At 34.2% G+C, this 14,581-nt stretch overlaps 1 protein-coding gene across 2 annotated transcripts; it reads right to left on the reverse strand.

Annotated features, from left to right (window-relative positions):
• Positions 1–6: 6 nt before the first annotated feature.
• LOC117104353 (eukaryotic translation initiation factor 2D-like) lies at positions 7–9,414 on the reverse strand. Of its 2 annotated transcripts, XM_033245180.1 has the most exons (13): positions 9,237–9,414; positions 8,417–8,607; positions 7,777–7,860; positions 7,023–7,215; positions 6,038–6,291; positions 5,445–5,562; positions 4,775–4,924; positions 4,003–4,173; positions 3,202–3,291; positions 2,215–2,304; positions 1,359–1,488; positions 737–911; positions 7–180 (listed from the first exon to the last, which is right to left on the reverse strand). In XM_033245180.1, the coding sequence occupies exons 1-13, from the start codon at positions 9,317–9,319 to the stop codon at positions 110–112; spliced, it is 1,800 nt and encodes a 599-aa protein (XP_033101071.1). In that variant the 5' UTR covers positions 9,320–9,414; the 3' UTR covers positions 7–109. The 2 variants fall into 2 exon arrangements, with proteins under 2 accessions (XP_033101071.1, XP_033101081.1); XM_033245190.1 differs by lacking the exon at positions 7,777–7,860 and having other exon boundaries at positions 8,486–8,607.
• Between the last annotated feature and the right edge of the window lie 5,167 nt (positions 9,415–14,581).

Genomic DNA, 14,581 nt, shown 5'->3' on the forward strand with positions numbered 1-14,581 from the left:
TAATTCCAATTATATTTCTTTAGTCTGCATCTGTGTGATTTGTCACCATTATCTCTCCCGTATGCAGGAATGAATGAAGGGATGCATGCCAGCAATATGATGAGTATTATCACCTCTTCTTTGCAGATTTCGAAGCCTTTTCAATACCGGATATGTACTTCCTTGGTAAACCATATTTATCTGCAATGTCAGAAAATAGACCAGAATAAAAAGATAGAAATAATATAGTAACGTTTGTTATCCCATCACATATAACATATTCTTATTCATATCAGTAAATTATAAACTTGATTGTATAAAAGCACACAAAGGAAAAACTCCGCAATAAACAAACACCAATTTAAGAAAACATTTTATTCCACAGCAGTGGCTTCGCTAGGCGGGGCTGCAGCCCCCCTCCCCCGGAGAAAAACCGCAATTCGTCAGAGAGAAAAAATTTCAAAAAAATTATATGTACTTTGTACATATTAATAGACACTAAATCGATTAAATAAGCCTTTGAAACCCCTAATTTGTCATATTTTCCACTAGACCACTTTTGAAAGGTTTTTAGTGACACCGACCATGCCCACTTTTTTCTCGTCGGGGACATCAGCCTCCCCCCTCCCCCGCCGGGGAACTTGGACCCCTGTCAGGGAAACCCTGGCGCCGCCACTGTTCCACAGGCCCTAATATAATGGTCAATGGACATACTAGTAGATGGTGGTAGTAGATAGATAGTTTAATTTAGACTAACCAATTAATAATGATGCTATGTAGTCCATCTTGTTTCCCTGTACCAGTACCTGGACCCCAGCATTTTTGCCAGGAAGTGATGAAACTGACGTACTTGTTGCCACACCCACTTGTACCTCATGTGAGAATTGTTTAGGGTCAATGCTGAACGTTTCAAGATTATTTACCAGTGTGACCTGTGAATAAAGGTTAAATATATGAATTCATTTTTAAGTGTAGTAGTCTGATAATTATAAAATATGGTCATTAATATATTTTCTTAACCTGAACATCACAAAATACAAAACATACAGATTGGGGATTTTGAGGGTGCAGGTAGTCAGACAAAGAAGTTCCTATAACCATATAAGTAAAATGAGATCGGGGATAAGGTCAATAGAACATTAGTGTTGTAACAGCCTTAACCCAGAATGCATAGTTTGGTTAGGGTGGGGGTTATGCAGGTCATTTGGAAATTCGTGGAATAACGTATTAAGAGGATGTACTGTAGATCCATTCAGAGTTATTCTTAGGCAAGCAATATTCGTCTAAATGAAGTATCATTTCCTGATAGTTGAATTTTTTATTTATAATTATATACTGTATTATATATTTTTAAGAACAAAATAAAATTTTGAGTTAACCTTTTTGTTTCCAGCTTTCTGTTCAATTTTGATGTTGATGGGCTGTATCCTGCCTTTCTTGACAGTTTTACTGCATGGTGCTTCTCCCGGGAACAGCACCTGATATCCTGCTTGCATCTTCTCATAGAATCTGATAGAAACAATAAAATGATATTTTATCACCATCTTTGAGCCTTGAATCTTGCCTGAGGGTCACTGTAATTGTAGATTTACAAGCCCATGTTGGCTCATGCACAATCAGTTTAAATTGCTTTCTACAGAGCTTCTAATTGGATTGCTGCAATCCAAAAAAAAATGATATCCAATGAAAAGATTTAATTTTCATTTCCTGAAAACATGCTGGATTCTCTGATTGGCCGAGAGACAATAATAAATTAATCTTGATTATTGTATCACAATAAGATGAATGCAGTACTAAAATTTACTCACTGGTTGTGTGTGAAGGCAATATCTTTACATTAGGCCAATCAAAAATAACGAGATTAACATCACTCTCATTTACTGTATTTATTATCTTATTTTGGGCCAAATTCATGCTGTTTAAAAATGTAACTATCCTGAAATTTTTTTCTTTTCACTTCTGTGTTGTTTTTCTATTCTATCACTTCCTGTTTGTTTTTCTTTCCACCACTTTTCTGTTTCAACCATTATCCATGTTTTTTTCTTTTCTGTTCTGCAGAGCGCATAGAGACAAATGTTATATGCGCTTTACAAGTGCACGACCATTGACCATTGGCTGTTGGGCCTCCCATAGGCTGTCTGGTCAAACGGTACATATGAATGTAAGGTGTTTATGGTTATGTCCATTTGTGCAAGAGCAATGTTAAGGATGTTGGGGTTGAGTTAGGACATTTACCTTGCAAACACCTGGTCCCATTTCAGGTGAGTGATGTACTCAGATTTATTCAGTATAGCATCAGACAGGTGAGGATCTAACACAATCATACTGCAGGTGAGAACAACAATGAGATTATTATAATGATATGCAAGCCCTGTGTACCCAATCAGTTGGTTTTTGAAAAAGAGTGCATTATTTTTTCCATGTGAAAAAAACAATCATGGCCAGTTGTTTAATGAGCAAAAAGCAAATGCGTCAATTGTACTCCATGAAAACAAAGCAAGTTCACACTCAATAAAAGTGATCTTTTTTTTAATTTAACCGACAACCAACTCCATACAAACTTTTGGTTATTCCCACATGGATGCAAGTGCAGATAATGCATGATGCTGACTGATAGGTAGGTAGGTATGATAAGTAAAGCTTTATCAAAAATGTATTCAAATCTAATATTGGTAACGTTGACTTATGGTGTATGGTGGAATTTTTTTCAATCATCTTAAGGGTATCTTGGAAAATCTTAATTTTTTCCACTGAACAAGGTAACATAGACAACAGTAAACAATATTATAGATTGTTATTAGAGTGTGATATTTCTCACATGTTGTTTCTTCTTCCGGGTTGAGGGCTAGCTTCACAGCTGTTTGCTTCAACCCGACAGATGTTGACTACTCATTCTTACAACTTACTTCTCCACTAAGGGTCCTGTACATGTCATGCGCAGGCCAAGAAGGTGCGCTGTCTAGTCCAGTGTTTATTATGCTTTACTTGCTGGAAAATTGCAAACCAAGTTAAGCTACACTATTTTTTACCTACAATTAACTGTCCATTTGAATGTTCAAAAACTTTTGTAATTTAAGTGCCTATCGGGCCGCATTCACAAACAAAATATTTCACTGTATAAATATCTCCCTCACAATATTTGACAGCACCCACCCAGCTCGCCTTTCCCAAATGCTGGCTTGGCAACTGCACTTGATCAATAATATAACAAATCTTTATTACCTTGTATCGTTAATATCCACCAACTGGTTTTCCTTAATGTACTGCGTGACAACTTCCTTAACCATGTTGCGTACAAGCCAAGATCCTTTCCTTGCGATAAAAAGAAATTACAAAGTTTGTAAACATTTCATCTCAGTTCTACAGTACTTATAATTACCAGCAGTGTCACTAACATCATCATTAGTATCATCATCCTCTTCATCATTAGGCGAGATTTTTTAACTAACCTGCCGTCCGCCAACAATGATGATTTCAAATAAAAATAAAATGTTATTTTTGGCCAATTAGCGAATAAAGTAAAATTTTTCTTACACCCGCTGCTGCCTTGAAATATATTTCTTCCTAATTATATAAATTTAAAGCATTTAACCATCCAATCAATTACTACAATGTTATATATTCAACAATCAATTTTTATTTTCTGCTCTGCCTGGATGATTTTGGTAAAACCATTCGCTAAATAAGAAAACAAATTTTTATGTTTATATTTTTTCCGCCCTCTTATGATCATTGACCAAAAATAAGTTATAACAAGCTATAAAAAAACGTCTGGCCTTACTGTATTAGCATCATAACCACCACCACATTACTGTATCATTTTTGTCATTAGTCATCATTATGAGGTCAAGGGAACAAAGTTGAGTTTATTCATGAGATGTATCAGACTAATCAAATTAGTAGGCTAGTGCAAAAGACAGTCCCTGTACAATTTCATGAGATTTTCATCAACGTTGTTGCCACGTCATTGTCATTACATTTGTCATCATCAAAATACATTGGGTTTAAAATCCATCAACTAACTTGTAACTTGGTTGGAATATAGGTAGCATAGCTGATGTTACTCCTAACATTTCTATCACTTCAGGAGGTTGGTATGTGTGCGCCGTCTCCTCCTGCTTGGCAACCTCATCTGCAACAGCTGCTGCTGCTCTTAAGCGTTCAAACTCCTCAGGCACGACAAAGCTTCGCAGACTACGAAATGAGCGTTAAAAATTAGATTAATAATTCAAATTTGAATCTCAAATTCAAATTTTAAAGAGATTTGAATCTCTTTTTGGGAAGCCCGCCTCCTTTTTGTCTGTCTTTTTGATGTGTTCTTTTTGTAATCTGTTGAGGTGAATAAAATGAAATGAAAATTAAATTGTACATCATTAAAGAGAATTATAAATAAGGGACTGAAAAACAGAATAATGAAGAGATACTGACAGAGAGGATAAAATTAGATGGTGTAGATGGGGAGAGGGACTGAAGCAGGTAGAATGAAGTAGGGATGTAGTTATAGTAGGCGGAGGTGTGCGGGGCCACCCAGCCTTGAAATTTTCCACCCAGTCTAAAGCTAATATTATGGCCCTCCACCCACCTTTATTAACCCACTTTTCCATCATTAAAATCCACTCTTATTATTTAGAGTTTACCAATGTTATCATCACCCACCCTTAGTTTTCCACAGCTACAACCCTAATAATATAATTTTCCAATATTTTTAAATATATTTTAGTAGTCTGTAGCAAATTGAGTTCATCTGATTGTTCAAGAGAAAAATAGTGAGAATGACATCAATTTGTGAACTCACTCATCGTGTGACTTGTCGATTCCCACAATGCTGCTGACACCCTTGGAGTGTTCTTTGATCTCTACCAACCCTCGGTCATTCATAATCTGTAAGAACTTGGACAGCTTCTTATAACTTGACTTCTTGATGTCAAGTGATTTATTTGCTGGACTGAAAAAAAAGTATTTTATTTTATTTACAAGTTAATAAATACAACAAATAATAATAATATAAATTAATTATATTTTTGTGATATATTTGCAGTGGGGTCATTTAGGTGGTGAATTGACGCTGCTCTGTTTCTGAAGATTGTACTGCGTACAAATGGGCCACATTGCACACACAACCAATGGCTTTGACAACTCTTCATGAAGACGGTGCACTATTGTAAGTTGCATTTCAGTCCTCCATCTGAAACAATTTATATCTAATATATTTACATACAATATTCACATACATAAATGAATATAATTATGTACTTTATATGGTATTTACATTTTTATGATAAATAATAGCACCACTATAATAATAGCATAGAACAGATAAAACTTCCCACAAACTGCATCGTAGCCAGCCACTGGGAAAGGAGCGATCAGGATATTGATATTTAGACATGAATAGCAGGATTAATGTTACCTCACGTTACATTGTTATGTGATTGCAGAAGGCACATTGCGGCTCAGAAACTCACCAACATTTCTGTATATGCTGAGCATAGAATGTACTGGCTAGTAAAGGCAAGTTGCTTTTTTTAACAGACGTCTTCAAACTGAACAGAAAACACTGCATCAACAAATTATCCATTTTTTCTAAGGATAAAAAGAAATGAAATGTTTTTATCTTGGAAGAAATTCATCTGGTTATTTCATAGTCAGTAGATACGTTTTAATCTCTTTTTTGTTCAACTAAACTTAAATGTATTCACTTAAGGCGTTTCATCCATCTACGGCGAAGTTCATCAGTTATTGTGTTGTTATCGTTGTTGCATCGTTATGTTGAATGTATTTGATGCAATAAGGAAAAGGTAATAATATTCAGTGCATAGACTATTTCGTATATCTTAGTTATTAATACTGTTGGGTGTTTCAATAAATAAGTAAAATAAATAAAAATAATAAATAATAAATGATAATAAATAAAAATTAAATATGTAAATGATGTGCCATATTACACATATTGGTTTTGCTTATAATTATCATCAATGTATTTTTATTGACAAAAGAATTTTTTATTGTGATGCACATAAATTCAGCCTTTGTCTATTTAACATAACAATGTGTTCACCTATTTTTTCTTCCATTGATTCCTCCTCCACCTCTTCAACCTCACAATCATTTCCATTGTCACTTACATCTAGACTCAGCTGATTCACACCACTGCTGCAATCTGCAACCTGTGTGGCGCCCTCTAAATCATCTCCCATAGAGCATTCTCCTGCACCACCTGCTACTTGTTGTGCATCATCAGTTGTGGTACTTAAGGATGGGTCTACTCCTTCCATGGGTATTTCTGGTGGTGAAGATTTGTCTCCATATGCCCTTTAAATATATGAAATATAATAGAAGCCTGGTTCTCACGAGAGCCCTAGTAGCAAGTTGAGTGCTTTTCTATCACACTATTTTTTTCTATCATGCTATTAGTTTTTCTAACCAATCACACGTACACGTTTACAATTTCCAGTTTCTTATTGGCCAATGATTCGATCATCATATACTTGGTATCCGGATCGGAATCTTCTTGTAAGGACGCACGGCTCAGATTAACCAACAGTAATGAGTAAATAGGTAAGTAAGATCATGCCCTTAGCATGAATTTAATAGTATAAAATAATAATAATTCCATTATCCGGATCCTGCTAACCGTTAGCTGCTGTGTGAGAACATAGCCATTATCATTGTCATTTTAATTACAATAAATGGGAATTGGCCCATCTTAATTACTATTAAATTATTATTATTTTATACTATTAAATTCATGCTAAGGGCATGATCTTACTTATCTATTTACTCATTACTGTTGGTTAATCTGAGCAGTGCTTCCCTGTCGTTTTACCACACCCTGGTTGTTGGAATGGTAAACACCAAGATCAAGACCTAATATTTCTTGGATAGTTTTAGTCCAAGTCAGGGCCAAAAAAATTTATGCATGGCCAAATCCTGATGCATGCAGGGATGGTAAACCAGTAATTTTTGTTATTTAGCCTTATTTTCATAGCCAAGATTTAATTTGGGCAACCACTGACACAATAAATCTAGTGATGTGACATTACCACAACTGATCGCCATAGGTGTGTAGAGTCAACACCCCTTTGCCTCGCATACCGCTAGCAATCATATCTTCGGTTGACCAATGTGCCACACCGATGGCAACCGCTGCCTGGTTACCAACTAGGTTGATACCGCATACGTCACCTTTACCAACGGCTGGTAGGCTACTAGCGACAACTCCAGGCAACATGAGATCTAAGTACAGGTAATAGGAAATATCAACTTGTTTAATGAGCCACAATGTAGTGTTAATATGCCTATTACGTTTTTACTGTTATTTTTATTTATTTTTTCTGTTTAAATCCATCATATATATTATTTTGTTACCTGTTCTAATAAACATGTTTATTATTTTATTGTGTAATTATCTCTTATTCATTGTTTTAAATTATTATCACCCAATTTATCTGACTACTTTTATTTTTATTTATTTATTTTATCATATAATTTGTTATTTTTTTACCTGTGTTTCTTTTTTACTTTGTTTTTTATCTTATGACTTAATTTTATTTGACACTAAATTTTTCTATATTTTCTTAATGAGAAATTCCTATTTATGCATATATTTCAGTTGAACTTGCCATTGAAATATTGTTCGACTTTGATGAAATTTGACTTTACAGATTGTTAATGGAAAACACAACAATTTGACATGTGAAATAAGATCAACTTAGAAATTATTCGACTTAGGCACAGTCAATTAGGCAAGTTTAGCCTAACTGTAATTTGTATTTGGATGAAATGTGTAAAACTTACCAGCCCCTCCCTTTAACTTTTCTAAGACCGGTGGCCATGTTGTGAAATATGCTAATATATTTGGACATTTCCACAAAGTGTACACTAAAAAAAAACAGAAACAGTATACTAAAACAAATTCCATGACAGACTATGTTTTACAAAAGCTAATCATATTACCATACAGTTGTTCTACCAATGGAGTTATTATCAAAGTTAATAAAAACTTTTGTATTGCTTTATTAATAAACACATTCCTCCAACTCATTATTATTATTTGTGTAAATAGACATATATTAGTTTGATTGATTGATTGATGGATTGATGGATTGATGGATGGATTGATTGATTGATTGACTGATGCCTGATTGATTTATTGATTGACTGACGGATTGATTGATGCCTGATTGATTGATTGATGAATTGATCGATCAATTTATTGATGCATTATGCAACACTAAATAAAATATACAAAATATATAGTTGTTAGGCTTGGGTTTACAACCCGATTGGGGGGGATACGAAAGAGAGTAATTTACGCCAGTTGGTAGAGCACCCAACAGTATCTGGAATGTCTTAGGTTCGAATCTTGGCCTGAAAAATAAGCTTTAATTTAAAAAAAACAATAATGCATATAATGATAAAATTCATCCCTACATACCTGTTGGAAACAATTGTTTCTCCTGCTCAAAAAACAATGGGTTTTTGCCTAAACAATACACAAGGATACTTGCACCACTGTGTGTGTAGAGTTTCATCACCGACATGTCCTCCTTATTTGGAATGAGTTGCCCAACATCTTCATCCGACAGCTGCACAAATTGTTGTGAGACTTGTGACCGGAGTTTACGGCTTTAATAGGAAGAAAATATACAGGTCTATAATTACATGCATTAACATGGCATCAAGCTACATTATGTTGATAGAAAAAAAATATAAAAATGAAATGTTTGTATTATAGCTAAAGTATATTAAGGCTTTCTTTAATATCATGAATATATTTTCTGCTAGGCTAAAAGTTCTAAAAGTGATCTACTTTGGAAAGTAAAAAAAAATAAATAAAAATAGAAAGAAAGAAAATGAAAAAAATTGATAGCCCAAAATGCCTCTGAGGTTATTTTTAGGTGTTTAGAAAACAAAAATTGGGTGGTGTTGTTATTTCGATCGACCACACTTTTCGGACATCTTTTGGATAGAGAGAATAGATAGGCCTAGGCCTACACTTGGCCTACAGTACTGATACTGTAATCAGGCTGGGTCATTTATGCAATTCATTTCAACAACTATTAGGCAACAACTATCAGGCAACAACTATCAGGCCTGCCTGCTTAGGCCTAGGCATAGACTAGGCCTGTTAAAAATACTGGCCCAGGGCCTTGCGGCAAAATCAAATCAATCCTCCTCCTTCTAATCTTCTTAGGCCTGCAGGCCTCCTCCTCCTAGGCCTAGGCCTAGGCTCTGGATTAGAGGCTCATACCTACCGATCTGAGCCTTTGATTGCAGAATTCGATTTTATCCTGAACTTCTTGGTGAACATTTTGAATTTCACATGTACACTAAACATACACTATACGTACATAAGCCTCGGCTATGTATTATTACAACTTTTTCTGGATAATATCTCGAACGTGCCGACTCGAGCGTGCATAATGTGCCCAATGCCATTGCCAACTTGTAGGAACTCGAGCGTGTGAACCTAATACAATTCCTCCTCCAAACGTTTCCTGGTCAAATTATATATATTTTTTTCATTTATTTTATTTTTATTTCAACAATATTTTACGAGGGTTGTCCATCCAGCCGGAGCTGATCATTAGGGACCCTCAATACATAACACATGTAAACAAAGGAAATATAAATAGAAAAACAAAGAAATTAAAATGAAAAAAAAAAAATAAATAAATAATTTTTTTTTAAATAAATAAAAAAATTTAAAAAAATAAAAAATAAAATAACTAAGTAACAAAGGAAAAGAAATTATTACATAAAGCTATATTATATAAATAAAAATTTAAATTAAAATCAAATTGACTATAAAATAATTAAAAGCAGAATAAAAAGGCACAAAAAAGCAAAAAATAACAAAGTTAAAAATAAAATTTTAAAAAAAATGTATATATATTTATAAGTTAAAATAATAACATAACACAAGTAACAAAGGAAATATAAATAAACAAAGAAATTAATATGAAATATTATAATAAAAACCAAGTAACAAAGGAAAAGAAATTATTACAATATATATACATATTAAATAAATAAAATTTAAAATAAAATCAAATTACCTATAAAATAATTAAAAGCAGAATAATAAGGCAAATAAAGAAAAGCAAAAAAAACAAGAAAAAAAAAACGAAGTAAAAATAAAATTTTAATTTTAATTTTAAAGTTTAGGGCCAGTTTGAAGAAAAAAAGAGAGACAGAGGGGTGGGGAGAGAGACAGAGGCGGAAAAACTAAACCAAGGAGAGAGAGAGATAGCTTTTGAGGTTAGATTTAAATGATGAGATGCTTGAAGAATTTCTGATTTTTAAAGGGAGTGAGTTAAAGAACGAGGGGGCATTGAAGCTGAAAGAAAGTTTTAAAAGTTCTAAGCAGAGCCTAGGAATAAGAAGATCACCTTTAGTAATCTGGCGAGTATTCATGCGGCCATTAGCAATGATTTTAGTGATAGATTGACAGATAAACTGAGGAGCGATATTGTGGTAGAAGGTTTAGATCCCCAGACAGCACAGCAGTAATCAAGTCTAGAAAGAAATAAAGAATTATATAAAAGGTGAAGAGAGGAGGAGTTAGTGAATTTAGAGGTATGTGCAAGTAGGTAGACAATGGAGTTCAGTTTTTTTACAGAGAGAGGAAGTGTGAGATTTCCAAGTTAGACTATTAATGATTACACTAAGGTGCTTATGAGAAGTTACAGATTGAATATATGTATTATCTAAAATTAATGAAGGTTGATTTTGTTATTATGAACTTTCAGTTTGTTAGAAGAGCCAAGGAGCATAGATTTGGTTTTATTAACATTAAGTGTTAGTTTATTAGATTTGAGCCACACAGAGAGTAGTTGGAGAGTAGAGTTAAGTTTCTGTTCTATAAGTTGAAGTGAGATGTTGCTCTAGTAGATGATTGTGTCATCTGCATACATATCAACATTGATGTTAGGATGGATAGTGGTAAGTGTTGTCGGAAGGTCATTAATGTAGATAAAAAAAAAGAAGAGGGCCTAAGGTCGAACCTTGAGGGACACCTATAGAACAAACTTGAGTCGAAGAAAGAGTTTGATCAAAGAGTACTTTCTGAGAACGGTTGGAAATAAAAGAATGAAGCCATGAGATTGTTGAAGGGGAAAAACCATAAAAGGGAAGTTTAGAAATGAGGATATTGTGATTGAGAATGTCAAAAGCTTTCTTAAGATCGATGAAGAGAGTGCCAGTTAATTTTTGTTGTTAGTGTACTTATGCTGCCAGTTATCATAAGTTAGTAAGTCCGGTTAAAGTAGAATATTGAGGTCTGAAACCAGACTGAGAGTTAGAAATAAGATGATTAGAATTAAGGTAAGAGTAGATTTGGGATGAAACTGACTTTTCAAGAATCTTCATATTCTACTATGTTACTTACGGAAGTACGGAAGCGTATTGCTGCCAACTAAAAAAAATAAAATTTAGATATTATCTCGTTATTACGAGATATTATCTCGAAATAACGAGATAATTATCTCGTAATACGAGATAATATCTCGTACGTACGAGATAATAGGGTAAGCGTGGGAAATTGTGGACAGTATCAAAGAGTATATAACAGAAGAGAGTCCACTGTTATTCTTAATGCACGCGAGTCAGATACTATCTCGTAGTTACGAGATAATATCTAGTAATTACGAGATAATATCTAAATGTTATTTTCTTAGTTGGCAGCAATACGCTTCCGTACGATTGAGATTATATTATATGCAGGATCAAAGTTTTTTTTTTCTTATTTATTTGCTATAGGCCTAAGCCTATAGATCATCATCCTGATCATCACTAACCATGTTTGCCCCCCTACACTCGCCCCTAACTCACTGAAAAAAATAAGGGCGGAAAACCAAAAAAAAAATTTTTTTAAACTTTTTTTAGCTTGTTTCTTTACAATTTAAAAAAATTGTGAGTGACTTTATCTTTTTATTTTTTGCCAGATTCCCTACAAATTAGTCTAAAGTTGTCTGATGTAGAATTGCCATTCTAGGCCTCTGTGGGTTATTTTTATTCCATCTGGTGAGTAAAAAAAAAAAAAAAAAAAAAAAAACTTTTTCCACCCGCCCTTTTTATCATTTTCAAAAAAAGAAGGGCAAACAAACAATTTATTTTTTTAGGCCTTAATCATTGTTGTCCTTCAGTGAGATTATGTATGTAGGCCTAATTTACCGAAAACCTCGAATTGAAGCCCAATGGACTTAACCTCGAGATGAAGCCCATCTCGAATTGAAGCCCAGCTCTTCAGTTTGCAAAATTAGAATCGAAGAGAAGCCCAGGGCTTCACGGTATTTATCTAAAATAGGCCTTCTCTATTAACCTTTGCATAATTATTCTTTTAATGCATCAACAAAAAATGGAGAAAAAAAATCAGTGGCGGAATTCGAAAAAAATAGAGGGGTACAGGGAGGGAATTTCACAGTAAGTGTAATTGTATTAGGTCTAATTGTATTTTTGGTTTTTCTTTAAGTTGTTCAATTAACTAATGGTATGTTAATTTCAATTTGTTAAATTTTGGCTTCTCCTACACTGACTTGTAGAAGAACAACTCTAATTAAAACAAGTTTTTCCGTGTTAAAATAAAGCTTATTATTATAGACCACCTCAGCCACCACCCCATCGTGGTTAGGGCTGAGGTATGAAATTTTATGCACCCTGGCTTACATTTAGGCCTATATATATATATATATATATATATTGTTTCTACATTTTTGTTCTATTTTAAAACCGGTGCCCGGTCAGAATTCGAAATAGGGCTCAGGGAGAGACTTTTAATCATAGATAGGGGTCCGACCACCGACCAGTCCAACTCAGTCCCACCATCCATGATGGGGAAGAGGTAGGAAAAATTATGATTTTGGCAGCTTGAATATTAGGGCTATTTTTTTTCTTCACTTTCCTATTCTGAAAAATTTAGGGGCTCGGGCCGGCCTCCCCTTCCTTTAAATTCGCCAATGGGGACCCAGAACACCAAACTTAAAACAAACACTGATTTTCATATGACTTTTTTTTGTCCAATATAAAATTTATGAATGAATTTTTAGTATAAATGTGTAGAGGGTTTTTTTTTTTGTTTTTTTATCTAAAATTTGGGCGCAGTGTTTTCTCTTTGTTTGGCCGAACCTCGAGTCTTTGGTTTTCGTCTTTTGCATTATTTTTTTGTCTTTTTCTTTCTGAGTATGATGATGTAACTATTTAAAAAAAAAAGAAGATGATTTGATGCAATAACGTTGTATTAAATGCAATGTGAGAGTGCATTATTGGGCTCAATATCCGATCAAATACTTAACCATACTATAGATAACTTTAACGAAACACCAAAGTACAATACCATGCCACAGACCCAGGTATCGTTTAATAGGCCCTATATAGAAGACATCATTTTCAGGATATGTTTTCAGTGGCGTATCAAGGAGTCTTGCAATAGGGGATGTTCTGGGTGGGGCGACGTGGGGGAAGCGATGATTTGGTGAGGGCGCTCTCGCAAAATAAGGTGAAGTCCGCCGGGAAATGTTTAATTACCGTACTTTTATTTAAAACAAACACTGATTTTCATATGACTTTTTTTTGTCCAATATAAAATTTATGAATGAATTTTTAGTATAAATGTGTAGAGGGTTTTTTTTTTTGTTTTTTTATCTAAAATTTGGGTGCAGAGTTTTCTCTTTGTTTGGCCGAACCTCGAGTCTTTGGTTTTCGTCTTTTGCATTATTTTTTTGTCTTTTTCTTTCTGAGTATGATGATGTAACTATTTAAAAAAAAAAGAAGATGATTTGATGCAATAACGTTGTATTAAATGCAATGTGAGAGTGCATTATTGGGCTCAATATCCGATCAAATACTTAACCATACTATAGATAACTTTAACGAAACACCAAAGTACAATACCATGCCACAGACCCAGGTATCGTTTAATAGGCCCTATATAGAAGACATCATTTTCAGGATATGTTTTCAGTGGCGTATCAAGGAGTCTTGCAATAGGGGATGTTGTGGGTGGGGCGAAGTGGGGGAAGCGATGATTTGGTGAGGGCGCTCTCGCAAAATAAGGTGAAGTCCGGGGAAATGTTTAATTACCGTACTTTTATTTATTGTATTTTGGGGGGAATTTTTGGGAGCCTGCGTCCCCTGCTGCACCCCCACTAGATAGGCCTACGCCACTGTAAGAAATCCCGACTTCCCGGTCACCGTTCTACTTGCATATTCCCCGAAATCCGCTCGAGTTAGCAATTTAGAACACGTTCGAGTTGACACACGCTCGAATTCTAAAATTAATATGCAAAAGCCGGGAATGAATGATTCATCATTGTTTCGCCAATCAAATCACAGCTAGCATCTACAATGAACAACTTCCGAAATAGAAAAATTTATGGAGGCAGCCATGTTTAGATATCAGATCGCGTAAGGATGAAGTTCTTTGGACAATTTATTAAATAAAATAAATCTTGAGCAAACAACATCGATATTAGATAAATCATTTACTTTATTTATTTTTATTTTGCATTTTTATTTTTTGCAAACCCTAAATATTTAAGGAATTCAGGAATGATTATTAGAAATTTTGGCGCAGTAAAACCAATTAACAAAATCCTTTTAT

This window comes from Anneissia japonica, unplaced genomic scaffold (genome assembly GCF_011630105.1).
Source record: "Anneissia japonica isolate Jap-2015-1 unplaced genomic scaffold, ASM1163010v1 scaffold287867_len1003013_cov215, whole genome shotgun sequence".
Lineage (NCBI taxonomy): Eukaryota > Metazoa > Echinodermata > Crinoidea > Comatulida > Comatulidae > Anneissia > Anneissia japonica.

What these genes read in the sequence shown, in the direction of transcription:
- LOC117104353 (XM_033245180.1), bottom strand. Translation starts at nt 9,319, where the DNA reads ATGTTTAGTGTACATGTGAAATTCAAAATGTTCACCAAGAAGTTCAGG. An exon ending in GCAATCAAAGGCTCAGATCG is followed by an intron (nt 8,608 to 9,236) that starts GTAGGTATGAGC and finishes TTCCTATTAAAG; the next exon opens with CCGTAAACTCCGGTCACAAG. An exon ending in ATATTCCAACCAAGTTACAA is followed by an intron (nt 3,292 to 4,002) that starts GTTAGTTGATGG and finishes TTTTATCGCAAG; the next exon opens with GAAAGGATCTTGGCTTGTAC.